This window comes from Rhizophagus irregularis, chromosome 32 (assembly GCF_026210795.1).
Source record: "Rhizophagus irregularis chromosome 32, complete sequence".
Lineage (NCBI taxonomy): Eukaryota > Fungi > Glomeromycota > Glomeromycetes > Glomerales > Glomeraceae > Rhizophagus > Rhizophagus irregularis.
Genome location: NC_089460.1, coordinates 1710949 through 1738568, shown reverse-complemented (window position 1 = coordinate 1738568; position 27620 = coordinate 1710949). Strand labels below are relative to the sequence as shown.

Here is a 27620-nt window from a genome sequence, read left to right as displayed (position 1 = left end):
GTCAAATGACCAGGTCATTTCCGAACACTGCCTTAAATTGAATCCAGTTCATCTATATGCTAGAATCTGTAAGTTTAGAATCTTAATCTGAACTTTCCATTCTTTATTTAAAAAAACTGAAATGATTTAAACCTAATTAATTAGACTAATAAAAAGGAGGGAGATATGTAAGAAAAAGTAGATAAAGAATAAAATGAAATTAATAAAACTGATAAAGATCCAAGCAGTTTATAAAAATTAAGAAATATTCTAGTTTAATAATTTCTCAATTAATCTTATATTAAAATAGATAAGTAAAATTAGGTGGGTTTTAATTTGGATAAAATTTTCAAATTTAATGATTATTTATTAATATTGTTAATCTTACAAAATAACTTTGCTTATATACCATATTGGCTATATAAAAAAATTACATTTATTAAATGCAATTGGGTATTTTACACTTCTTTTTTCAATAAAATCAGAGCTATTATAGTAACGACTTTTAATAATAGTATTGATTATATACCATTTTGAATCTGAACCACGTGATTATAAATACTACATGTAATTCCGGCTAGGGAAATGAATTTAACATCATAAATTATAAAATATTCTTTAATATGGCATTAAAGAATTTTTTTCCTGAAAACCTCTCAAAAACTTCATAAATTTCGGCTATAGTATTACAATAATTCCAACAATCGGTAATTAAGACTATTAAGCCCAAGTTAGTTATATCATCATCTACGTTTTTGTTTGCTTAATCCTGATAAATGAATCTAAAAGATCTATTTAATAATTATAAATATTCTATTGATTTTATTTAGGAATATTATTTATTTTCTTTAAATTATGATAGCTCTCAAAAAAAATTTTGAATAATATTAAATATAATTAAGTAGTATATAAAGATGCCGCAAAAACTATACCACGCCTAGTCTTTTCAATAGCTAATTTAAACTTTTCTTCTAGTTCTAAATCACCGATATCTTTTGCTGCATTAATCATTCCTCGCAACAATTCATCCAACATACGAAAAGTTCTAATAACATGTCCTTCGAACATGGAATCGGAAACTTTCATGACTTCAGAAAATGATCTTCCCTATATTATTAAATATAAAAAACATTTAGAACTATTATCTCTATTACGTTTTGATGCAAAGTACTTACTTGAGACCATGCATATACAGGCTCCATCATGTCAGGACAAAATGTCGCAAGGTATTCTTCTTCTATCATATCTATTTTACACTCACTAGAAACAGCAACTATATTACGTGCCACTTCTTGTAATCTACGATAAAGCACATATAATTCTTCTTTAAGTGTATGTTGTTTTTTATCACCATTTTCATATACAAAACAGCTTAATAAAGCAGCTATTTGCTCTGCATTCATATCATTAAAGACACCATTCATAATCATTTCGGTAATTACTAATTCATCACCAGCATTGATATGACAAGCAACACGCCCTTTCAACGAAACAACATCATCATCTGTCAAATAATTAAGTCGTCTTAATAATCGTTTTCGATATTTAAGATCATCGAGATGCAATATAGAGTTAGATATATTGATCTTTTTTCTTAAACTTTTTATTTTATTACTTAAAGCAACTTTCTGAGCGTATTGATCATATAATAATGGAAGCTCTGGTGTTTTATGGAGTTTGTTAGCAAAAAGCTTTGCCTCAAGGATTTCAATTTTCTAATAATATAATCATTAGAACAAAAAATTTTCGAATTTATAAAAAATAGAAACAAAAAAATAGATTACCCTAATTAACTTTCCAAAATCTTCATCTCGAATGTGCATATCTTCTATCGGATCCAGGATCGGTATACCTTCCGGGAAATGATTCTTTACTTTTTGAATTTGTTCATACAAATTATTTCTAATCTTATTGTGCGTAAGAATCTTAGGCGGAAAAATACGGATTGAACTAATAGAATGTATTGTAGATAATTCAACGGGAGCAACCTATATATTTTTAAAATGATAAATTAATAATATAATTTGAATTGTAAATTTTTAGGTATGTATTCTTACCAAAACTTCTCCCATTACATTCTCTTTGCATGGTCTAACACCGATGGTTTTCCCTTCAGCCGACTTTGCAACAATAGAATTTGGCTCGCAATTGAGTAAAACATCAACAAAATATTGTTCTGGTGATAAGATTTGGGGTTCTTGAATTTCTTTATTTGTATCATCCTTTATTTCAGACGTCGATAGCTCTGACGTTACTTTATTTAAAACGTTTAAATTCCTTGGATCCTAATTTCATAAAATACATTGTTATATGGAATTTCAGGATTTTTATAGGTAAACATATAAACTTGCCTTTCTTTTGCCATAAGCGACAACCATGCCCCATCCGAAATCCATATCCGCATGTTTTATTGATACTAATCGACCTGGTTTTAACCATTGCAGACTATGAATCGGATGACTAATAACCCGACGCATATCATGAGCATATGTGTCTAAAAGTTTTCGAATATTATAATATTCTTCGATAATTTCTTCGTTAGGTATCTCAAAAGATGCGTAAGCCTCATCCAATCGTAGTAGTTCTTTTTTATAACAGAGAAATTGAGAATCATCAAATATTTGATTAAATAATTTACGTCATCAAACATTTTTTACCTTCTTCAAGTACAGGCAAACAAGCAGTATTTTGGAACTGATAAAAGCTTCGCTGAAGGATGTATTCGGGACTAATACCTTCAACTCTGGTCATGTTTAGAATCATGTTATACTTCAAATGGAAAGAAGAATAAAGATTATCTGATTCGCCCTGTAAATTATTAATTGATGCGTTATATATATATATACATATCAAAAAACATGAAAGTAAAAAAATTTCATTACCGTAATTATTCCTTTAACAATCGTAGGATCCATTTTTTCTCTAGCCATTATTATGATAATTCCTCTAGCATCAATACCTCTTCTACCAGCGCGACCAGACATTTGGATATATTCACCTGATGTGATCTACAATATGATTTAAATTGTTAAGCGTGCACTATGTAATATGTTAATTAAGTTCGTTAACTTACATATCTATTAGCCGATCCATCAAATTTTTTTAAGTCAGTGAAAACAACCGTTTTAGCTGGCATATTTAATCCCATTGAAAAAGTCTCTGTCGCAAATAATATCTTTATGAGACCTTCTTGGAAAAGAAGTTCGACTATTTCTTTCAATACTGGTAATAACCCTGAATGATGAAAAGCAATCCCTCGTTTCAAGAATGGTATCAAATGTTCAATCTGTGGCAAATTACGATCATCTTCGGAAAGCGTTTCAATTGCATTTTTAAATACTTGTTGTACTAATTCTTGTTCCTCCTCTAATTAAAATTATAAAACATGTTTAATATCAATAAACATGAGCAATGCAAATAATTTTTTTTAGCCGAAAACAACTTGCCATTATTTAAAGTTACTTTTCCCATTTGAAGTGCATTGTTTTCACATTCTCGCTTTCCAAAACTAAAAATAATAGCTGGATAAAAATCGTTCTGCATTATCATTCTAACAATTTTTCGAATATCAGAGATCTCTAAATGTTAAAATGAATTTTGTTATTATTATATTTGATTCAATGTGTATTTTATTAAACTATCATACCTTTACCGGGTTTCTCTTCTTTTGATTCGTTTACTTCCTTTGTATCTTTTGACTCATTTATATCCACGGGTTCGTCGGAATCGAGTTGTTCTGATTCCGTTGATTCCTTTGACTTTTTGGATTTTTTCGACTTTTTGGATTTTTTTGACCCTTCATTGTTCTTTTTTCTCTTTGATTTTTTCTTAGTATTAATATACTCAATATCGGAATTTCTTTGCTGTAATAAGCCGGTCGCTTTTCTGAAACTATCTTCGTTGAAATTTCCCTTTTCATCAAGGATGACAAATATCCCATTACTTCCGCTAGGATGAATATAATGCTGCAGTGGAGTAGGGCGAAAATCGGTATATACAACGTGGCATGGCTTGAATTGAATAATGAGAAATTTTAATAATGTACTTACGATCAAAAGGAAAAAGAAAACCAAAATTATTTTTTGTCTACCTGAGCGTGCATCTTACAAATCCATTCTGCGAATTCCATTGCATTTGGGATGGTCGCGGATAAAAACACAAAATGGACCTGATGGGGTAACAAAATAATTGTTTCTTCCCAAACAACACCACGCACTAGATGAAAGAATATTTTGTTAAAGTTTGAATAGGTAATTTATAATTAATGAAATGCACTATACCTTTATCTCGCATATAGTGAATCTCATCAAAAATAACCCATGATACTTCACGCATAATAAGGTCGTTTCCACGGTAAAGCATAAGAAGTAAAATCTAAAATTTATTCATTAAATAATTGACGTATAACGAAGATTTATTATATGATATTCAATAATACCTCTGTGGTCATCACTAAACAACTTGCATCGGGTCTGATTGTCACGTCTCCAGTCATTAGACCTACGTCATGAAATTTAGATTCCAATTCTCTAAATTTTTGATTACTTAGTGCCTAGATTGAAGATAATGTAAGTATCTCTTGCGAAATTTAATGCAATTTAATGATAAACAGAGACAATAATTTACCTTTATAGGGCTTGTGTAAATAACCCTTTGTTTATCCCTCAATGCTTGAGCTATAGCATATTCTGCCACAACAGTTTTACCAGCTGACGTATGTGCACTAACCAAGATGGATTCATTTCTTTCAATACAAGAGATCGCGACCTTTTGAAATGGATCCAATTCGAAGGGATACTTACGAGCAGACTCAGCAAGAGGGACATGTTGAGAAATGGGAATATAGGGATAATTAGGTGGCAGAGCTACTTGATGACGAACCTATAAAGTAAATAACATCGATTTTATTTATATATGTTAAAAACTGACATATTTGCCGAAATTTTACTTACCTGGTGACTGAGAATTACATTTTCGCCTGCTGTATTATTATTTGACAAATAGCCAACAGATGGCTCATCAATAGCACGATGCTCAAAAGTATCAGCTACAACCGGATGTATAGAATCGTGAGGAATAACTTTTGGGATATGTATTTGCTTTATATCCGGAGTTAACGAGGGTTGGATTATTTCATCATATTGTGAATCAGCTACCAAATCTTGTTGTAACAAGATATCTCCAACAACTTCTTCCATTTCTTCTTCTTGTACAGGCTTTCCGATAGTTTCAGACACTACAACTTCAGTATTAGAATCCTTAGATTTTTTACTCATTTTCCTTTCTTCAATGGCATCATTAGAAGCAGCTCGTTGATTTTTATTTAAAACACTTTTAGAGTTTTTTGATTTAATCTCTCCAGTAGCATCCTTACTTGAAATGCTGCTAGTAACAATTGATTGTTGTGGACTCTCAAGTTTTGGTTTTTTAACCTTTTTACGTTCAGGATTTTTTTTAGAACGCTTCTTTTCAGCACTTAAGCCGCGTTTTTTAGAAAATAAAGTGGAAGAGGAGGGACTTTGTTGTTTTTCACTACTTGACATTTTCTTTAAGACAAAGTTTATCTGAATTCGTTAAATGACGATCCGACAAAAATGATCATCTAGTGGTGCCACATGTTTAAAAAATTGACGTAACGCAAAACCTGTAAGTTTACATCTTAAAATGTATAAAGCAGAGACTAAAAACATTGTTCGAGGCAAGAAAATTGTCTTTAGGTTTGAAATGTCTCAAAATAATATTAATAAATATCTGTTATATCAATAGACATAAGCAATTTTTATGATACAATATTTAATCACCCTAAAGAAAACGTTGAAAAAGAGATAAAGACTTTTGTACGGGAATTTGAGGTACAATTTGAGAAAAATTTGAAAAATCATTATTAAGTACTAAATAACTTTTTCTTTTAGTTGAATAAGAATGGTCGTGAAGAAGCTAATTTGCATAAATGTATTGTATACACACAAGATGCTCCAGATAAATATACAGACGGGGTAACTTCTCTAAATAAAAAGCTGATCGGAGTCAATGAAAAATGTTTGTAAAGTCTTTACTTCATATTTCGATAGTATAATAATTTAACAGCTATTTTTCTTATTAAGTACAAAATGCAAAGCCAACTTTCGAAACGTTGTTATCTGAATTAACAGAATTAAGACAAGTAATGATGATATTTTAATATGCCCTTGTGACTATTTTTACCTTTAATCAAACTTACTTTTATTAATGTTTTTAGAACCGCCAAAGCAGATCGGATCCATATCAAAAAGAGCGAAAAGAGTTTTTAAAAGGAATAGAAAAAGCAAAAAAGAATTATGAAGAAGAAATGAAAGAGAGGGAACAAGAGCTTGTGAAAGAATACAGATTATTAATGGAAGAGGCTGTAAGAGGTGTTGCTCCTCCATAATAATTGTTTATTATTTAATTACAAGGATTTTTGTAGATAATATATAACTTAATATAAAACAACTCTATAATTATAATTATTATGTCATCGGAAGATGCTTGCTATTGACGATTTATTAATTATTATAAATAAAAAATATTCTACATTAATAAATAAGACACTAATTATTGAAAAAAAGTAACTGTAATGCAGGCAGATTTTCCCGTAAATTATAGTAAGAGAAAATAAATAATTTTACTATAAATATATTTTGCCTTTTCATGAATGAGTTTATTATATATTAAACCTAATTGTAAGCTAACCAGCTATTAAAAAAAAAAAAAAATTCTACACACGAGATAATGCCTTTAATACATCGTTGGTTTCAATATTTATACCACTACTCTTTTCTTGACGTCTGCGAAGAATATCCAAAAGTTTAACCAACAAATCTTCACAATATGTTTGTGTAGCAGTATTATATAAGGATGCGTTATAAAGTAATGCATATAAATTGTCCACCTTAAAATAATTAAATATAAATATGTTATTGATTAATTTAACATCATAATTAAAGGATAAATAATACTTGCTTTAACTTCAATGGTATCCATCATTTGTTCCAAATAGTTATTTTCTGATTGTGTTTTTTCATTATCTGTACAGTACTGCAACAAAAATTTTCGTTGATCTTCATGTAGAACAGACATATCTACTTCATTAGGCATCAACGAAATTTGGTTACTCCCTTGCGACACTTTTTTAGCAACCTTAACAATTGATGAATGGAAATGGTTGATCCCATTGATCAGATTGTCCCATTCCTCAATCTCTGCCTTCAATCTGAAAAAAATAAACAATCATTAGAGAAAAAATAAAAAATTATTCAGATCAAGTGAATATTCTACCTTTGAGATATTGGTTCTAGCTCTTTCAATTTGTTTTGATTTTCGATATTTTGTTGGTGTGGCCGTTTTTTTAGCGGCTGTAAATCTTGTCCATCCTTCATATTAAATATTATAATCGTTAATAAAATACAATATTATATGTTATCTGCAAGTTATATAAATCGGTACATAGCGTACATTTCGATGATACCATGACGTATTTATTTTACTATCCATTATATCATTCAAAATGTCAGCTTCTAATATTTTTGCTATTTTCAATGCATTCTCATATTCTGATTTCTGGTTTTCCAAAGTTCTTTGTCCACACCAAGCTAGAAGTTGTCTTAGCCTTATTGGCCCCGGCAAATCTGGTTGAATATGACGATAAAATTCTTTGTGGCTTATGTCTGGATGTGGTTTCGCTAGAGACAAGAATGTAAGAATCAGAAATATTACCTAATTGATATACATCATTTTTCTACAAACCGATAAATCCATTTCCTATTGAAGAAGCTCTCTTTCCTCTTTTGTCAAGGCTTGATCTTCTTCTCTGTTTTCGGATATTTGTATTTTTCCTTATCATTGGCGTTTCAGTGAGTGGAATAGGAACTTCCGTCTCGTTTTTACTCGGCGGACTACTACATTTTGACAGTAAATTCGGTTGTTTTTCCACAGAAGGTTGAGTCTATTGAAGTATAACACATATGCATATTTAAATAACCGTGTTTCATATTGAATTTATATACTTTACGTACTGTCGAAGGTTCCTTTGACGCGTTTTTAGCAACGGAGATTTGTTTTTTTGCTGTCGAACTCGGTTTTTCTACTTTCTCCTTGTGAGACTGTCAAACAATAACTTTAGCAAAAAAATGACTTTAAAAAACAAATATATACATGGCTAACCTTGTTGCTAATTTTCCCGTCATTTGAGTATTTTGTTCTCTTTTTGCTGATGGATAGAGACATTATCAGAACGTCAAAAAGGCTAGCTTTGAAGTTTTTGAAAAAAAACACGTAAAAAAAACCTGCGTTTATGATCACAGGGAAAGTCTAAATTTAGCGGTCATTGCTACACAATTAATTAATTTTGATAATTTATAGGTGTCTTTCTGTTTAATCCTCGGGAAAAGTTATATAAGAACCATTTTCTCTTATAGCAATTGAATTTACTATGATAAGGTTCTAATTTCTAATCACAACATTTATTAATATTAATAAAACCAATTAATTATAAGAATGATATGTATTAGAAAAATTATATTAAAAAAAATGATAAAGATTTAAAATACAACCATTTAGCCAGATCAAATTATTTGATTTTTTTTATTATTTTTAAAAATTAAAACTTATTTATTCTAATGCCAAAAGGTAAATAAAATCTTTATCTAAAATCACAAACTTTATCATTATAAACCTGCAAATTTTTTAACATATCAGCAGATTTGCAAAAGTTCAAGACTGTTTCTAAAAGAAAAAAAAAAGAAAAGAATTATTAGTAAGATTTCAAAAAAAAAAAATCATCATAATTTTAAACTGAAATTTAAAAAACAAGATGTTCAAAAATAAAAAACCTTTTCTTTATAATAATATTATTTTATATACATTTTTACTAGTCTATGAAAATATCATAAAATATTCTTATATAAAATAAATTATTAATTAACATAATTAATACATATATATATTTGGATTAAATAGCATTAAATATAACTGTAAAATACTTCTATATATTGCTTTTTATAAATAAAGATTACTTAAATAAGTTCTTATATATAGTATTCATTAGCTTGAAAAGTTTCCAAAAATTTTAGAAATCTAAAAAATCTGCACAGTTTGAGCATTTTTAAAAATTTGCAAAACTACTAATAATTTAAATGAAATTTCCAAAATTTACCTTTCTTACTTTGATATATTAGCATTAGTTAATTTTATAGTTTCACCACACAGTTTTAATCCACTAGTATATTAAAAGCATATTGGTCAACTTTATATTTTCAGTTTAAAGAGTTTTTACAAATCTATGTAAATATTTTTTTATTTATCATTTTCTGAAAATTTGAAAACTCATTATAATGTAAAAGAGTATAACATATATAATAAATAAAATTACAATCACATAACATAACTAATTTATCTTCCTACTTGATATGACATTATAAAAAAAACAAAATTTTGTTTTCATACCTTATTATTGCCATTATACAACCAACTCTTTCTAAATGTACATTTTTCAAATTTTCATTATGGTTCCAAGGAAGGTGCATTTAGAGAACTCTCTAAAGTGAGTGAGGCGTTTCTCTAGTTCCTCTACCAAAAAATAATAGCTACTTATTAGGACATGATGTGCGTTTTCATTTTACTCTTCAGCCTTGATGATTTTATAGTAAAGATCAAAAAAGGTTCACGCACCATCAACTTCACGTTCTCTCTATGGTACTTTTTCTTTCCCTTAATTTCAGAAATTTGAGTGGTGTCAGAAAATAGCTTCCAAATAAGCTTCTTTAAAACATTGAACGAATATTTGCGATGACGCTACAAAAAATCTTTGTTCAGAGACCACTGACAGGACCCGCTTACTTATAATAAAGGTTACTGTAGAAAATTGGCCCTTTACTAATAGTTAGAGTTTCAAACAGGTTGACCAAATTCAGGTAACCTGACAGGTTGACCTGAAACTATGATTTTATATAATAAGTGAGTTATGGTATTATAATTCACTTTTTATATTGATTTTATATAATAAAAGTGAATTGCGATATCAGAATTCACTTTTTTATATATAAAAAGTGAATTGCGGTATCGGAATTCACTTTTTTATATCGATTATATATATAAAAAGTGAATTGCGGTATCAGAATTCACTCTTTTATATCGATTTTATATATAAAAAGTGAATTGCGGTATCGGAATTCACTCTTTTATATCGATTTTATATATAAAAAGTGAATTGCGGTATCGGAATTCACTTTTTATATTGATTTTATATTAAAAAAGTTAGTTGCGGTATTGCGATTTACCTTTTTATACAATTTTAATATAAAAAACTGAATCAAAAAAATGGTTTGCATCATTTTTTTTAATATTTTTAATATAAATCCTGAAAATTTTCAGGTTTCAGTTCAGGTCAGGTCAAATAGATAACCTGATATGACCTGACCTGACCTGACCTGAAAAAAAATTTCAGGTCAGGTTTATCAATTTACCTGACCTAACCTGACCCATTCGGAACTCTACTAATAGTTTTTACCTTACTACTTTTTTCTTAAATTCTATTGGTTAATTAGCTAAAAAGAAAAAAAATTATAACAATGTAACATAAAATTTCCTTTTATAGTAGGATCTGCAAAGAACTTTATATATGATTTTTACCTTAGGCCTGGGTGATTTATCTTATAAGTAAACAGGATCCTCCACTGACTTTATAGTTGCGGTAGAACCCCAGATAATTATAATTAAGGTCATATCTTACTATGTTTTAAACTTTATTTTTCTTTTAACATGTAATTTTATTAAGTTAATATTATTTTTTACCATAGAAAAAAATGTTTCTTTTGAAAAGAAGAATCTTTTGATACCAAAAATCTTGTAAATCTACTGATTAGAATTTGAGATAAGTATCATTACACAGGTAAAATTTGGCAAAAAAATATACGTTTTTTCACTATCAGTATACATAGAAATATACAAAAAAATAAAAATTACTATTATTAAATATTACTTTTTAAGTAACAAAATTATAGATAATAGGAGGGCAATTATTATTACGAAATTTTATATCTATAGCTTTAAAAGTAAGTTCAGGATGACAAGGGTAAATTTTTAGCATAAAAGATATGACTTTAATTATAATTGTCCAGAGTTCTGTTGCGATACAATCAGCAACAGGACAGTTATTTTGGTGTGTAAGCAGAAAAGTTTTATGCACTTCCTATGAAATACATGTTTACAAGATAACATGATAAATGCTTTGAACGAAAAAGAAAGAATGTCTTTATCATAACACAGATATTTTTCAAGTTCAGTAAATTCAGCGCAAATTTTAAGTGTTTATATTTATTTTTAAATTGCTTATACCACTAATTATAAATAATAATTAGCAAAATAGAGGCTATTTATTAGCAATTACGTACTGCATTTCGCTATTGTGTTAATCTCCTTGCAAATCAATAAAGATGACTTCAGGATTAGCATACGCATCCTCAAATCCCATATATCTGAATATTGTTTTATTGACCAGAGACATGCAAAAATAAAGTCAAATGCGATCTGCATATTGCACAGCCCCTATTGATATTGTATTGCGCATTTTAGGTGATCGGCTTCACATGACCAATCGCGTGATACTGGGGTAAATAGCAGTCAGCAGTTGATTACATAAATACTGTATTACCTAATCTTCAGGTTATCAAAAATTGGTACTATGTTTTGTGGTACTAAGAACTTAATATGTTATATTTAAAAAAGAGAAAAATTTTTAGATAATATGTCATAATTAGATTGGGATTGAATCTCCTATTCAAGACAATAAGTTTAATCAACAATCTATACTTTTCTTTGTATTTTCACTTTTATAGTTTTTATTATGTATAAGACAAGGGTGGACAAGATACTGAACTGTTGAAAACAATATTATCATTAAATTCCTTACTGTATTTAGGGAAACTAAGTAAAATAGAGATTGGAGGTCAGGTTTTGTTAAATAAGCTTATCTGAGGTGTGAATAGTAAGTAAATAAGAAGACTTGACTTGTTATATTTTTCTAGAAAATTTGGAATACAGTCAACCTTTATACAATGATATGTCAGGACATATATGAAATTTTTAGAAAATATCATTATATCAAAGTTATAAGTTATACTGATATTTATATGAAAAATAAAATTTTATCGGTATATCAAGTTTTCAATAGTATATCAGCATATTGAGGTTAGACAGGACCCCGAACATTATATATATAACTCAAATCTAAGGTCAAAAATTTTAATATAACTTTATACACTTAATTTTATTAAAAGCTTTATACAAAATCATCATATAAGTTCAAATTTTACTACAAATTATACAATTTCAAATCTGAGTTTATATAAAACAAAAATTATTTTATTTATTAATTTTATGTAATTATTTTAACAATTCAAAAATTCATAATTTAAAAAAAATTTTAAAAAAACTTGTCATAATTCAAAAATTAGTACTGTTGTGAAAAATACAAATGTTTCCACAAGTATTATACTAATGATTACGAAAATTTAAATCTAGGTAGTTTCGAACCTGCTGAACAACTTTCAATTAATAAAGATAGTCGATTTCATTTGGTAAAGGTGCCGAAATTACGCTCTGAAGTTACTGATCGGGTGATTGAAAAAAAATTGAGAGTGCGAAAATTGCTCGTATTCCATAAGCATTACTCCGATTACTATAAAAATTTAGGTGTAGGTAGTTCTGACATCCGTGAACAATTTTCTCTTAATAAAGGAAGTCGATTTCATTTGACTAAAATGCCGTAATTACGCTCCAAAATTAATAAACAAAAAAAGCAAATTTAAAATTAATATAATTATAAAAATATGCGCGTACTCCATAAGTATTACTCCAATTGCTATGAAAATTTAGATTCGAGTAGTTTTGGCATCGCTAAACAACTTTTTCTTAATAAAGAAAGTCGATTTCATTTGGCTAAAATGGTAAAATTACACTCCAAAGTTTGACGAAAGTAAAAAGAAAAAATTTAGGAATAAATGTATTATGAATTATATAAAATACCCATATCTTCACAAAATACAGGTAATAAAAACTGAGACAAAAGTATTTAATATGTGCTAATTTGTAAATTTACAAAGTTTTTAAAATTTTTTTAAAGAAAAATTTTTTATATACGTATATATAATTTATTTACACAAGTATCATTATACAAAATAATGATTTAAAGATTATCACTGTTATACAAATACATATCTGACTTACCGAAAAATTACTAACAGGTTATACAAAATCAAACATATGACTTATTGGAAAATTATATAATAAGTTTATACAAAACTGGATCCCAGTGTTATATGTATTGTTTGGGATCCTACCGGAGCATTATCAACTAAAAAAACAATTTTTTGATTTTTTCTTCTCATTATTTCATTGAATTTAAGGAGAATATTATTGAAAATGCTAACTTGCATCCATGCTTTTTTATTCCAAAAATAATGAACTGGAAGATTTTTATGATTAATATTTTTCATGACACGAGATGTTTTGTATTTATGAATAAAGGTTAATGTCATTTTTTCACTACCGGTTGCATTTGTTGCACAAAATAGTGTAACTCAGGATTTTTCTTTTTTATGGCCTGATAGAGAATTGCATGCCAAAACTCTAGAAGGTTCCATCTTCCAGAATAGGCCAGTTTCATCACCATTCCAAATGTCTTCAGGATTATAGGGTGTAAGGAACTGCTGAAGAGCAAGACGATCTCTTTCTATTGATTCAGCAGAAGGTGCACTTTCAGCCTCACCCTGCTTTTTAAACCGACGCAAATCATGCCATTTTTTAAAGCCACCTAACCAACCCTGAAAACTGTTCAGCAAAATAACTTGCCTTCATTTTTAAGATATTACCATCAATATCTTGCTTAGTATTAAGTACGTTATCAACCCAAAGGCTGAGCGCATCTTCAAGTTAAGGCCACTTTGGTCCACGAAATTTTTTAACATTCTCTTGACTTTCTGTAATTGTAAGCCAACATTTACTCTCTTTCAAAATATCAGTAATTGTTGACTTTCCAATGTTATATTTTTGCGTAAGTTCAACATTTTGAATGCGCAGATCTCTTTCCTTCATTTCACAAATTTTGCGCTTTTGACCAGTAGAAAGGTTAACTCTCTTTCTTTTTGTTGACATTATCGGTATTTTTGAAAATTTATCCGAAACTAAATGGAAAAATTTTTTTCTGGTAAAACTGTACAATGTGACTAATGATAATGCGTTCATACTTTTATATTATTAATCAAAGTCACGTGACAGTTCATTATACTAAATATGTAATTGATATACTTGGGCTGGTTACAATAAGTTCGGATGTGATGATATATGGTAATTTATTATGTGATTTCATTACATCCAGTGTGATTAATTATAGAAAAATTGGTTCGTGAGGCTTAGGTTCGCACAGGTCGAAAAGTGAAAAATCAGGCACCAATCGCGACGATTGGGCGATCGATTGGTAACTGATTGATGCCTGATTTTTCACTTTTCGACCTGTGTCAGTACAAACAGTTTTTGGTACAAACAGGTTTGTTATAACTAGTGGTGACTGTATTGCATATCTCATAAATTTCATCTGACTGGAAAGGATACAGCAAATAAAGTTCAGTATTTTAAAAAATATGAAGCTATATGCAAGGAATTATATTTATATTTTAGCGGATCCTATAAGAGAATGTTGAATTTAAAAATGATTCAAAAGTCAAATGATAATAGCATAGCGGACATCCCTATTTTATCACAATTTTGCTGATCATTTGCCGATCATTTGTTGATCACTATTTTATCATATCACATTTAATATTAGATTTTTTTTAAAGTTAATCTCAGTTATCTCAGCATCCAGTGATCAGAATTTTATGATTTTTAGCTTATTAGAAAGCTTAGGACTTGATGAATCCGATCATCTTTATTTTACAAAATTTGGAGTTATATATCTTGAGATATTTGCATTCGGAATCTTCTAATTATTTTATTATATAATTTATCTTATTAGTTGGAGTAATTATACAATTATAATTCATTAATTTTCATTAATCAAAATAAAATATTAATTTTTATTATTAAAAAATTTCAATAAAGTGACTTTTGCAATTTAATAAAAATTATTATATTAATACTAATTATATATCATTATAATTTAACCATTGCTTGATACATTATATCATATTGATTTTCTACATCACATTCTGTTCTTTCTAATATGTTTTCAATATTCTCTTCTTCATCATTTTCATCATCATTATTATTTTCCTTTTCAAATAAAGGGATTTCATTTTCTTTTAATGATGTCGACAATCTTTGATCCAAACTCTTAATATTTTTCTCAATTCCGGATGATAAATAATCAAAACAAAAATTACATTTATCATCATATAAAGTACTTAAACATTCTTTATGAAAACTGTGTCCACAAAGTAAAACAATTCCATTAGATAAATCTATACTATTTGATAATAAACAATTATTTGCATCACAAAATTTATCATCTGCTGGTATTTTTTGTGTATTCCAGCCTAAAGGAAGCATCTTTACATCCACTTCAATATCAAAACTTGGAAGATAAAATTTTGGATATCTATCATTATTAATTTGTTTTGTATTTCCTATATTCTGATGAATCTTATCAAATATTGAGAATAAAAATAATGAAACCTTTTTTTCTAAAGATTTTAATTCTTTAATTTCGAGACTTAGCTGGATTTCTCAAATTAACAAAAGAATTTTTAAAAGGATTATTATTTCTTTCAGCATCAATAATTTTTGCTTTTTGTATAATTTGTAACTCTGAATTTGATTCTGCTGTTTGATGCCTTAAAGAGCTATGAAAATTTTCAACAAAATAATCATTAAAAATTGGTAAATTATTTTTTAAAATATTAATTATTGGATGATTTTTTGAAGTCCAATAAAATACATCACTTAAAAACATAAGTGGTGCTTTATTATAATTATGTCTTCTCAATCTTTGAAATAATATCCAAATTTTTACAGTACTTTCTAAATATCCTTCAAAAAATCCACTTCTAAAAAGTATTGCATATATATCCAAAGTAAGTGGAATAGAATTATCTAATAAATCTATCATCATTTGATATTCTGCATCTTTTAAATTTCCAAATCTTTTTGTAACAATATCACGAATATTTTTCCATCCATGATAAGTTAAATGTAAAATAAGATTGATTACTGTTTGTTTTGGTTTTTAGATAATATTTTTTTATCTCCAAATAAGTTATGATATAGCATCTCAAAAAAGAAATGATATGTTTGAAATAGTATTTCTCTGCTGTTTAAAGAGACATGAAGTGGACCTATCATAGGAATTAAATTTAACACTTGCTCTGGAACTCCAGAATTAATGCCTTTCTTAATTCTAAGCGTTATAGCTCTTACTTATATTTACTTGTCCTGCCAATCAGCAATTACAGGAATGATAAAATTATTTAAATAATTTTCTTCAATATTTTCTAATCTTTCAAATGCTTTAAATACAAAATCTAAACATTCAATATAATCCTTAAGTACTATGTAAAGGATGCAAAATAAAGTCTACTAATTTGCTATTAGACATTGATCTTAATTCATGGTAATTTTGAATTCTACCATCATAATTATGAATATTAAGTAGTTCAACTCTATTTTCATAAGAATCTTCAATTAAAAAATTTTTCCATAATTCTTTTTGCATATAATAACTTTTACCTAATTGATTCATAAAATTATTTTTAATGTTATTAATAATTAATCCGGAATCAATTCCTTTAGATTACGTATTGAAAAATTATTTAATGAATAAAATGGTATTTTTGGAATTTTAGTATTTGTATTCAATAATATTGTTACAAAATGATAAATATTGTGAGTTTGTAACGATGTTGGTTGATTACGACATGAATATTATGGTAATCATCTATATTAAGAATAAACATATTTTCTATATTTTGTAAACAATAATTATCTACAGTTTGTTGGTGTTCATTTGAAATAAAATTTTTTTTACGATTTACTGTTTTTCTTGTTACTGAAACTCCTATATTTGCCAATGTATCAATAGAAGAAGAAGCTCCAGAAGTTTCCAAGTATGATCCAATATCAACTTTAATTCCATTAATATATTTATTATTAATGCTAGCTAAAAAATAACATAAAGAAACTAATTTTTTTTTGTTGTTATTATTTGTTGTTTCAGATTTAGTATTAGGATTAGTTCCAGCATATAATTCATCAAAAAATCCAATTAAATCTTTATCAGCTGTTTCTAACATAGTTTTAAAAGCTATTGGATCATAAATAGGTTTAAGATTTAATCTATGTTGATTATTATAAAGAATATTAGACATTTTTATTATTTTACTACTTAATTTAATTTCACTTGAAATTTTTAATTGTGTCATAATTTCTTGATAATCTGATTCAAATTGTTGTAATTCTTCTCCAGTATATAAGATATCTTTTCTAAATAAATAAGTATGATTTCCTATTTTTGATATATTGTCATTATTATTTTTTCTAGAAATTGGTACTTTATATTCTTCAGTTTGTAAATATTGAGAATCTTTATCAGTTTTTTTTTTACACATACTGCAAATCATTGCAAGCTTCATCTAATTCTAATACTTTAATTAATCTTGTTGGAACTTTTTGAAGACTAAATTGTTTGCTTGTATTTTTTGATTGATTTAAGTATTCATCATGTTTTGGATGTTGACAAGTTTTTATTTGTTTAGTTTCTATTGATTCATTTTGTATAACTTCTATTGATTCATTTTGTATAACTTCTATTGATTCATCTTGTATAGCTCTATTAGTTCATCTTGTATAGTTTCTATTGATTCATCTTGTAAATTATCATTATCATTTAAATTGTTTTTTTTAATTGGAATAGGTGCTTTGTATTTTTCATTTTGTAAATATTCAGAATCTTTATCAGTTTTATTTCTACACATACTACAAATTTCTGAAGATTCATTTAATTCTAAAACTTCAATTAATCTTTTTGGAACCTTTTTAAGATTAAGTTTGCTTGATTTTTTTTTGTATTTTTTGATTGATTTTTATATTCATCATGTTTTGGATGCTCACAACTCTTATTATAATTAATATTTCTAGTTTCATTTAAAATAAATTGATTGTAATGTATTTGGCATAAATACATTCCAACTGAAATAATTAATTCAGTAGATTTTGGTATTTTAGTGTTATAAGTGATTGGCTTTATTCTTCCATTACATTCAATGGAATCAAAATTGCAAATATTTGAAAAAGTAGAAGTGTTATCCATTTTTTATAATTAAAAATTATGAAAGTATTTAAAAAAATATTGTTTTTTTATTTTAAATTGGATTGGATTTTCTAATTTTGCTAAAGCAATTTTTTTGTCTATTTATAAAAAAACTGATTAAATATAACACATAGAAAACTTTTAAAATAATTAATTTTATCTTATATTTTTAAAATAGTAAACAAAAATAAATTTTAGAAAATATATAAAGTTTTAAAATCAAATAATCATATATTACTTAAAATTGACTAAATATAACATATAAGTAAGTTTTGGTTTCAAGCGAATTAGAATGCCATTTTTTTACCATATATTTCTAAATGGTTAACAAATATATAATGAAAATTTCAAAGTTGGCTTAAAAGTCTGTGGCTTTGTACAAAACTTTAAGTCTTAAAATTGCAAATTTATTAAAATTGACTAAATATAGTATATAGGTAACTTTTGGTTTCAAGCGAATTAGGATGCCATTTTTTCACCATATATTTCTAAATGGTTAACAAATATATGATGAAAATTTCAGAGTTGGCTTAAAAGTCTGTGGCTTTGTACAAAGTTTTAAAGTCTAAAAATAGTAAATTTCCTAATTAAATACTAAAAATTTATATATAAAATTAATAAATATCAATTTTAGTAATGAATAAGGTTTATTATTTTATTCTATATCGTTAAAAAACTTAAATTTATCAATTTTTATAGCCCGGCCGAATGTATATCGGTGTAGCCAAGCCAGATCGGCCGATTTTATATAATGTGATAATTCATAATAGAAATACAAAATCGTGAATATCTTGGCATCTAGTGATCCAAAATTAATGAAAATACCACCATTTGACTCGTCTCGATGAGGCGAATCCAATGAGCACAACTTTATCAAAATTGGATGACTGAATTTCGAGATATTGTTTATTGAAGTTTGAAAAATATATATGATCAGCAAAATGATTGGCATGGTGATATAAGCATGTCCGCTATGCTAATGATAATTCACAGTTGGCAATATTAAATATTATCAATACACGTTAATTATCTTTATCTAATGTAGTTAAAAATTTATATCAAATTTTGGATTCAATAATTAATACTTTAAATTTTGACAATCTAAATGCTAGTGATTATTAAAAAGATAGGGATTAGGCTAAAAAATTATTAGAATTGATAGATGCTAAATTTAAAATCTCAACGATGTATATGATAGATTTAACATATCTTCTCACTATTTTAGGTAAAACATTCTAACAAGATATTATTTCTCTGTTAAAAGTTAAATCTTCATTAGATGCTACTATAGCAATAATAAAAACTCAATTCATCAGTATTAATAATCAACCACCTATATATAAAACAAATTTACAGCAATATTTACAAAAAAACCCATTTTATAATAATTATATATCAGATGATATTGTTTATTTTGCAAAGGCAATTGTTCAAAGCTTACAAGCCCATTTTTCACATAATGATTTATATGATTCTATAAAAATTTTAGATCCAAAAAAACTACCATTACAAAAAAGTGTATTATCTTTATATGGAATAGAAAAACTTAAATTATTATGTGAATACTTTGGAAATCAAAAACATAAATCAAATGGTATAATAGTTCAGCCATTAATTAATAGTTCAGAATGTAAAAAGGAATGGCAGATGGTTAAATACATGAAATTGATGAAAAATTATAATATAATAATTGAGGGATGGCATCATGTTTGGAGTACTTGTTCTCAATTTAAAAATCAATTTTCTAATATTAATATTTTGGTTAATATTGTTCTATTTGTGCTACTTTTGAATGCAAATGTAGAAAGAGTGTTTTCTCAACACAAGTTAACAAAAACTAGATTATGTAATAAGTTAAATGTTGAAACATTAGATATGCATTTAACAATACTTCTGATAATATTGAAGATTTTAATTGGGATAAAGCATTTAATCAATGAAAAAATGAATATGTACGTCAAGTAAATACTAATAATGTTTGAATTTTTTATCTTATAACATAAGAATAATGGTGTTTTATTGGTGTTTTTATAAACTTATAATATAATAAAGGTTTTTACAATTTCACGTATTTTTTATAAATTTTAAGTATCATTTATTGGAAAATAAATTATGCACAAAAAAATGCTTTTTGCACATTATTTAGAAATTGCAACATAAAAATTTCAAATAATGTGTGCTAGTGATACCTGGCTAAACTCTTTTTGCCAAAAATTTCAGTTTTGTCACCAACTAGTTTTATCTTCGTCATTGACTAAACTATATAGTAATATTTTTTAAGTTTAAATTTTAATTATATAAAATTATAATTTTATTATAAAAATATATTAAATTATATTATACATAAAACAGTTTTATAAATTCCTTTAAAAAGTATTATATTTTAATATAAATTTATTATTTTTTTTTTATAAGTAATTATTATAATTAAAAATCCATGGAAATCTATAAAAAATCCATGGAAATATTATGGAATATTGAATTTTGGCATTTCGTCTTTTAATTTTAAATGTCTAAACTATTTCAGTTTAGTCAAATGACTAAATATTTTGGTTTCGCCCAGGATCTCTAATGTATGCATTCTGCACATGATTTAAAATTTGAATTTCAGACACTGGTATATCTGATATATTAATATTATACATATGATATGTAAATTAAGGATGCTCATGATATATATCCATTAATAATAACATCAATTTTAACCAATGAAATATGGTAGTATACATACAATAAACAATAGATCAGTGGCACAGTCCATAGAGATAGAGGTTAATTACTGAACTATGGTTAATTAACTGTAGTTAATTTTACCAGGATAAAGAGCATAAACCCCTGGAATAGGTTAAGATTCCCCCGAAAATTTGTTGGTGTTATGTAATGCGGGCCAAATGTCACGTGATAGTGAAATTGTCCCGAATTTTCTGCCTCCACGTGACTTTTGGCCGACAACCATCAAAAATAGCCAGCTGATAAGATGGAATTATGGAATTTTGTAAAAAATTTACTGTTAACGAAAAAAATGCCAAACGAAATCAATAACCCAATTCACATTCCTCAAGTAACTGTACAGTCGGACTGGGTGGAAGTGATTTCCGATGTTCTTCGTGGAACAGTTGTTTCCGAGTCTTTTTGGGTGTCGTGTTATCGTAAAGGTACCGCCCATAGTCAATTATACATAATTCTTTACGCATTATTTAAAGTAAAGTATTTCTAGGATCCGCGTCAATTCATGGGTCTGTTCAGGTTAAAAAAAGCTTTGTTGAATCTCATTCTGTGGAACTCACTGGAAAGGATGGTATTGTAGTTGAAAAAATAACCAATGTGCTTGTCAAGTTTCACTTATTTCTTTTTGACTACGTCGTATATTTTCCGAATAACGATTGAAAATAATTTAGTATTCTTTTTATGTTTCCTGTGGGGAACTCGGAATTACAAAAACAATTATCAAAGGAACAAAAGCTACCTTTAAGATACATAATTCTGCTGTAAGTAGTACTTAAAACATATAACTTATTTAGTTTAATTTTAATTATCTTTCTTTCTTTTGTTTAAACAGATCAAATCAATGGATATTTCGCCTGGTGGTGGATTATTCGTTACTGGTGACAATGACGGATTACTGAAAGTAGGTGACACAAGTGATGGGAGTGTAAGGGTAAGTAATATAAATTTGTTCTAATCCACACTTCATGACACTTGCTCATTTTTTAGATCATCCTAATATAGAGAGAATTGAAAGGGCACGTTGCTGATATTACTACTTGTCGTTTCTTTCCTTCCGGGCAAGGTACTCAGAAATTATAATACATTCTACTAATTCTTGTAACTTGTTGATTTCCATAACTATATTTATTTATACTTATAGTGATACTAAGTGGTGCATCAGATTTTCAATTACGAATTTGGTCAGCATTGGATGGAAGTAATCCGGTTACTTTTAAAGGACACACTAAAGGGGTGACCGACTCAGCCATAATAGACAAGGGCAGAAATGTTCTGTGTAAGTTTATTTTTTCGTTATATCGTATTTAAAAAGTTGATATTAATATTATATTAATTCAATGAACAGCCTCAGCACGAGATGGGACTATTCGATTATGGGAATGTGGTATTTATACGATAATATTTTTCCTCTAATTTCGAATTTGCCTTCCAAGTCAGAGTGTTTAATATTTTGTAAATAATTGAGGTTCGTCTAGTATTATACGTACTATGGGAAATTATACCTGTGCTGTCAATAAGATTGCTATAGGATTGTTTCCTTCTGAATCCATTATCGAAAGAAAATCTAACAGTGAAATGGGTAAGATCAAGAAGTTATGACGTTGCGAATAAATTATTTTCTCGTATATTTTATTCTATTTAATTTTATTCTTTTTTAGATTCACGTGAGGTAGCAACAGATGATAAGCTCGTAATATGCGTGTTAGAAGATGGTAGTATTAATGGAATTGATCTAATGAGCAAGGAAGAGGTATGTATATATTTTGATACTGTTTTCTTATTATGAATGTAAATGTCGTAATCAAATTTGTTTTTTAGGCATTCACCACAAAGTCGTATCGAAATGTACCTTTGCACTCTTGCGCCTATTCATCCAAACATAACCTTTTCGCTGTCGGATCTGCTGAAGGGGTTATTGAAGTTTTTGATATTCGGAATATAAAGTATATATTATAATCGTAAACATTACTATATTTGATAATTTATAAATATTACTTATATATTTTTCATTTTTAGTAGAGATCTGTTTGCAATTCAAAGAAATGATTCAGCAATCTATGATTTGGTTTTCATCGAAGAGACGGGTGACCTTTTAATTGGTCAAGGTACGTTTAATATACATATGTGCATATTGGTGTGTGATTGACAGTAACTTTGAATTTTGTAGGTGACGGTTCTGCATTCCAAATTCCGACCGTCTTGACAAGCAATATCTCTCAAGCGTCACAAGAATTTATCGGTTTTGATGTGGATCCAATATATTCTATTCGAGAAATAAATAATGGGAAGTTTATATATGCAGCTGGGAGAGATGGGAGTTTAAGAGGATTTTAATTATTACAAAATATTTATGTTTAACAATTAATTGAATTATGCAATTATTACTAGCGAAATATGAAATCTTCACTTTTTTCTATTTTCATGCTTCTCAGAAACAGAGTTATATATGCTTATATATTTTATGAACTACTTCCAAAATTAATTCTCTAATATTTTTAAATATATTTAATCTTTACTATCTTTTCTATTAATCATGTCAAAGATTGAAATTCTCAAGCAATATATTTATCAAGAAAAAAGTTAATTCACATGGATGTTTCCATTCTTACAAATTTGATTTATATCATCCTTTTGGGAATTCTTTAAATTTGACTTATATTCAAAATTTTAAAAGTTAATTAAATCATTACCATCTAATAATATTAATAGCTTTTATACAAAATTTACCATTATTTTATGGTCTATTGGCTGTATAAATAGAAAATAACAATGATGCATTCCATTTGGATCTAATCCTTTGAAATTGAATCCAACATGAATAAACAGTATTAGTCATATTGTATTCCATATGGGTTCAAGTTCCTTTTATTAACAATTTAATAAGTAAGATATTCTTCATCTTATTTGCATCCAATCCATCTCCACCTTGCACAAATTGCACTGAAAAGCCTTAGAACTATTCAGTTTACTATTAATTTGTTTGCAATATATACTCAAGTATACTTGTACAGGATCCCGCTTACTTATAAGATAGGTCACCTCCAAGCCTAAGGTAAAAATTATATATAAAATTCTTTGCAGATCCTACTATAAAAAGAAATTTTATGTTATATTGTTATGATTTTTTTTTCTTTTTAGCTAATTAACCAATAGAATTTAAGAAAAAAGTAAGGTAAAAATTATTAGTAAAGGGCCAATTATCTACAGTAATCTTTATTATAAGTAAGTAAAATCCTACTTGTACTTTCTTAACTTGTGCAAAAGAAACATTTAAAACCTGAAATGTAATCAAATTAGCACTACACAAGTTATTCTCATCAATTAGATTTTTATTTTACTTTTAAACATTATATATGATATACTGATATTTTGAATTTAAGTAGTAAAATGATCTTGTAATTTTAATATAACTATTGGGCTAGCTGGTAATAATCTATGATAATACTTATCTATCAAATTGCAGATTTGTTATATGATTTGTAATATTTTTTTCCGATTAAAATTTCTTTTTTTTATTTGTTTTTCCCAAAACAAGATCCTTGTTACTTTATAATTTGCCATATTTCTTGAATAATTTGAATATTTTATTGATATTACTTTTTTTTTTTTTTTTTTTATGTTTTGAAGACATCAGTATAGCCGACCCACCAGAAATACATGGAGGGAGTACTACAACACCAGTTGCGGTAATGCACTCCTACCGCTCGCTGACGATAACCAAACAACCTACTTTAATTATTTGTAAGAACTGGACGTTCATCCCTTCTACTCCCTATATACCACACCGAAAAGACAACCCAAGTTTATACCCACAATACGTACTGGATCTTACAGCAGGATTTGGCATGACACAGCTTACGCTACCCACCAGCGCTGTCAAGCGAACAACCATCCACGTACGGCAGATATAACGGAGCAGACATCTAAAAATCCTTTCATGATGGTTAGGCAGAAGGTGCTGCAATCTTAAGACTACTAATATGGCGCCCACCAAAGCCCCTTTTACTACAGGCGCGATTACCATACCAGCCTACCATAGTTGTAAATCCTCTGGTAGTATAGTAATGACTACCAGGACAGTAAGCTGCTAAGGGTACTGGGATCATCCCTTTATTATAAGTCAACCCAGCTTATTGCATCATCGCCAGTACGTCAAATTCACTGAGGAATCGAACCTTACCTTAGAACCTTATATACCTGTGAGTCTACGAACGTCTCCAATCAGTCTAAACCTATTAGAAGGTAAACTATTGCTAAAACATTGCACTTAAGACTTTATCATCTATGAGGACCATCTAGCGTAGTAAACCTCACAGTAAAGTTTACCACACCCTTAGTGGTATCATAGAGTGACCACCAAGACATGAGCTTACCCAGATGGTATGCAAGCAGTGACTATCCAGATAGGACAATAGGCTTCTCAATGGCCTCATAGGGAACGCTAGGAGGACACCATGACCCTTTGTTGACGCCAACCAGTACATACTAATTCACTATGATGCAGTCTAATCTCTGTACCTTCACACTATTGGTAGTAGTATCTGCAGTAAAATTCTTTTATTTCCGTGATCGGTGGAATTGAACCTGCGACCTTACCATATACTCAGGCTTCACAAGGGGCTCACGGACTAACCAATGAGCCAAGGGTGATCAACCCTTTTATTGATATTACTATTATCACTACTGACCATTATTTTACTCAATTAATTGATCAAGGTTATAAGCTGTTATAAATATATAAATACTGGATCTAGTGAGATTACCTGTCTACAAATATCATCTTAATTATTATTGATAATATCCAAAAGAATAAGTAAAAATATTCCAAGTAATTTATAGTTATATTAATTATATTATTGATTTTTAGTAATTATTTTGAGATAATAAACTGATAATATTCTTTAGAAATATACACATCAGTAATTTTTTTTGAATGTAAATCCCTAAGAATTTTTTAAAATATTTTAGAATTTTTAAAAATCTGATAATTTGTAGATTCTTTAAAAATCTTTCAATAAATTATAAAGATCTTTAAGAATTTTATAAATTATTAAATCCTTAAAAATTTTTATTAAGAAATTTTTATTATATAATATAATATTAATTAATTATCAATTTTTTTTCCAAATATATATTCTTTACTTCTTTTTACTTTCTTTTTAATCTCTTATTCTTCTATACATAATACTGTTAAAGTAGAAATGTGGTGCAGTAATTTTTATGTAGATCAATTTTATAGATATCACTTGATTTTTTCAATTTTCTTGATTTTCTTGATTTATTTGATAAATCTGATAAATCTGATAAATTTAATATATTTGATTTATTTATTTTATTAATTTTATTTATTTTATTTGTTATATTTTATTTATTTGATATATTTATTTTATCTCATTTATTTTATTTATTTATTATATTTATTTATTTTATTAAATATTCTTAATTTTTATTTTATTATAAATAGTAATAGGATTTTACCAAATTGAAGGAATAGCTTGTTAGTTTTACAGTTAGTCTTTATGGATAGTTGAGAATCATATTGTAGTTTTCGAATTATATGAAAAGAGTATTATTCCCAGTAATATAATTCAAAATAGTTAATTTTGCAACTAAGAGATTATCTATATTTTTTGTTGTATCTAAAATTTTACATTATTTTGATAAAAACCTATTTTTTTTAACTGAATATCCAATGTTATTTCACGCAATCAACTTAAAGTTCTCCTATTAAGTTAAACTCTAATTAACCTGTTAAAGTGTTGAAATTTTTCAGTTAGCTTTAATCATTGACAGGATAATAATATATGTAAATTTATAAAATATGTGTTAATTTCAATAAAACATTAAATATTAATTAATATTTCATTTTTTTTCTTTTTTAAAATAGAGACTTTTAACAAGTAAAAAAAAAAATCAACCTTTTTTTATTTTTACTAATTGTTTATTTTTTTTTATTTTTTAGGTATTTTTTTTTGAATTTTTCTAAACATAAAACTGCTGATAAGTAAAAAGAATCAATTTTTTTTATATTAATGATCATTACTATTTTTATTTTCTTTTCTTTCTTTTAGATGAATTTAAATCTCTTTTAATATAGAACTAATAAGTAAAAAAATTAAATTTTTTTTTGATTTTTTATATTAATAGTATAAAATACTGGCAAGTAAACAAATTTTAAATCTATTCTTCAAAAAATATTTTAGAATATATTTAAAAAGTTTCTTAAATAAATAACAAATATAAAAATATCACATTATTCCTGATATTTTACCATTATACTTATATTGCAAATTGTTTAATACTTGCATTACTATAGGATTTAAACCAGAATAATAGTTAGTTTTAACTATTTTATGAATATAATAAAATTATAGCAATTTATAGCTGATTTAATAATTTATAGTGTTTTTAGTAATTTTTTATTAATATATATTAATAAATATTATAATTCATTTTATTTGATTGTTTAAAGAACTTTAAGTATATTTTCTTAAAATGTTAAAACAATTAATTTTTTTTATTAATTATATTGAGTCATATCACTTATAAAATACATAACACATTTAAAAAATCAAAGTAAAATTTTCATTATATCTTT

At 27.0% G+C, this 27620-nt stretch overlaps 7 protein-coding genes across 7 annotated transcripts; 3 read left to right on the top strand and 4 right to left on the bottom strand.

Moving 5' to 3' along the window:
* Positions 1–331: 331 nt before the first annotated feature.
* On the bottom strand, positions 332–5568 carry OCT59_023178 (uncharacterized protein). Its single transcript, XM_025314141.2, has 15 exons — positions 4932–5568; positions 4606–4860; positions 4418–4531; positions 4260–4353; positions 4070–4194; positions 3626–3989; positions 3426–3557; positions 3053–3345; positions 2862–2987; positions 2637–2787; positions 2331–2563; positions 2037–2264; positions 1764–1967; positions 1155–1694; positions 332–1086 (listed from the first exon to the last, which is right to left on the bottom strand). Exons 1-15 carry the CDS (start codon positions 5520–5522, stop codon positions 877–879), a joined length of 3660 nt encoding a protein of 1219 aa, XP_025185727.1. The 5' UTR covers positions 5523–5568; the 3' UTR covers positions 332–876.
* Positions 5569–5631: 63 nt separating this feature from the next.
* Positions 5632–6544, top strand: OCT59_023177 (uncharacterized protein). The gene is made up of 5 exons (XM_025314140.2): positions 5632–5677; positions 5746–5831; positions 5892–6018; positions 6084–6142; positions 6218–6544. The coding sequence occupies exons 1-5, from the start codon at positions 5644–5646 to the stop codon at positions 6386–6388; spliced, it is 477 nt and encodes a 158-aa protein (XP_025185726.1). The 5' UTR covers positions 5632–5643; the 3' UTR covers positions 6389–6544.
* A 171-nt stretch (positions 6545–6715) lies between these two features.
* On the bottom strand, positions 6716–8223 carry OCT59_023176 (uncharacterized protein; the record flags this gene model as incomplete). The annotated part of the gene is made up of 7 exons (XM_025314139.2): positions 6716–6889; positions 6961–7210; positions 7276–7370; positions 7453–7679; positions 7744–7942; positions 8013–8099; positions 8161–8223. The coding sequence occupies 7 exons, from the start codon at positions 8221–8223 to the stop codon at positions 6716–6718; spliced, it is 1095 nt and encodes a 364-aa protein (XP_025185725.1).
* Positions 8224–13926: 5703 nt separating this feature from the next.
* OCT59_023175 (uncharacterized protein) lies at positions 13927–14148 on the bottom strand (the record flags this gene model as incomplete). The annotated part of the gene is made up of 1 exon (XM_066150588.1): positions 13927–14148. The coding sequence occupies one exon, from the start codon at positions 14146–14148 to the stop codon at positions 13927–13929; it is 222 nt and encodes a 73-aa protein (XP_066006603.1).
* Positions 14149–15144: 996 nt separating this feature from the next.
* Positions 15145–18295, bottom strand: OCT59_023174 (uncharacterized protein; the record flags this gene model as incomplete). The annotated part of the gene is made up of 7 exons (XM_066150587.1): positions 15145–15633; positions 15728–16133; positions 16418–16538; positions 16618–16773; positions 16886–17469; positions 17597–17815; positions 18018–18295. 7 exons carry the CDS (start codon positions 18293–18295, stop codon positions 15145–15147), a joined length of 2253 nt encoding a protein of 750 aa, XP_066006602.1.
* Positions 18296–19457: 1162 nt separating this feature from the next.
* Positions 19458–20260, top strand: OCT59_023173 (uncharacterized protein; the record flags this gene model as incomplete). Its single annotated transcript, XM_066150586.1, has 2 exons — positions 19458–19482; positions 19560–20260. The coding sequence occupies 2 exons, from the start codon at positions 19458–19460 to the stop codon at positions 20258–20260; spliced, it is 726 nt and encodes a 241-aa protein (XP_066006601.1).
* A 1057-nt stretch (positions 20261–21317) lies between these two features.
* OCT59_023172 (uncharacterized protein) lies at positions 21318–23736 on the top strand (the record flags this gene model as incomplete). Its single annotated transcript, XM_025314138.2, has 12 exons — positions 21318–21450; positions 21513–21619; positions 21694–21783; positions 21855–21953; positions 22025–22085; positions 22164–22298; positions 22368–22406; positions 22488–22601; positions 22681–22772; positions 22841–22965; positions 23039–23127; positions 23190–23736. 12 exons carry the CDS (start codon positions 21318–21320, stop codon positions 23354–23356), a joined length of 1251 nt encoding a protein of 416 aa, XP_025185722.1. The 3' UTR covers positions 23357–23736.
* Positions 23737–27620: the final 3884 nt, after the last annotated feature.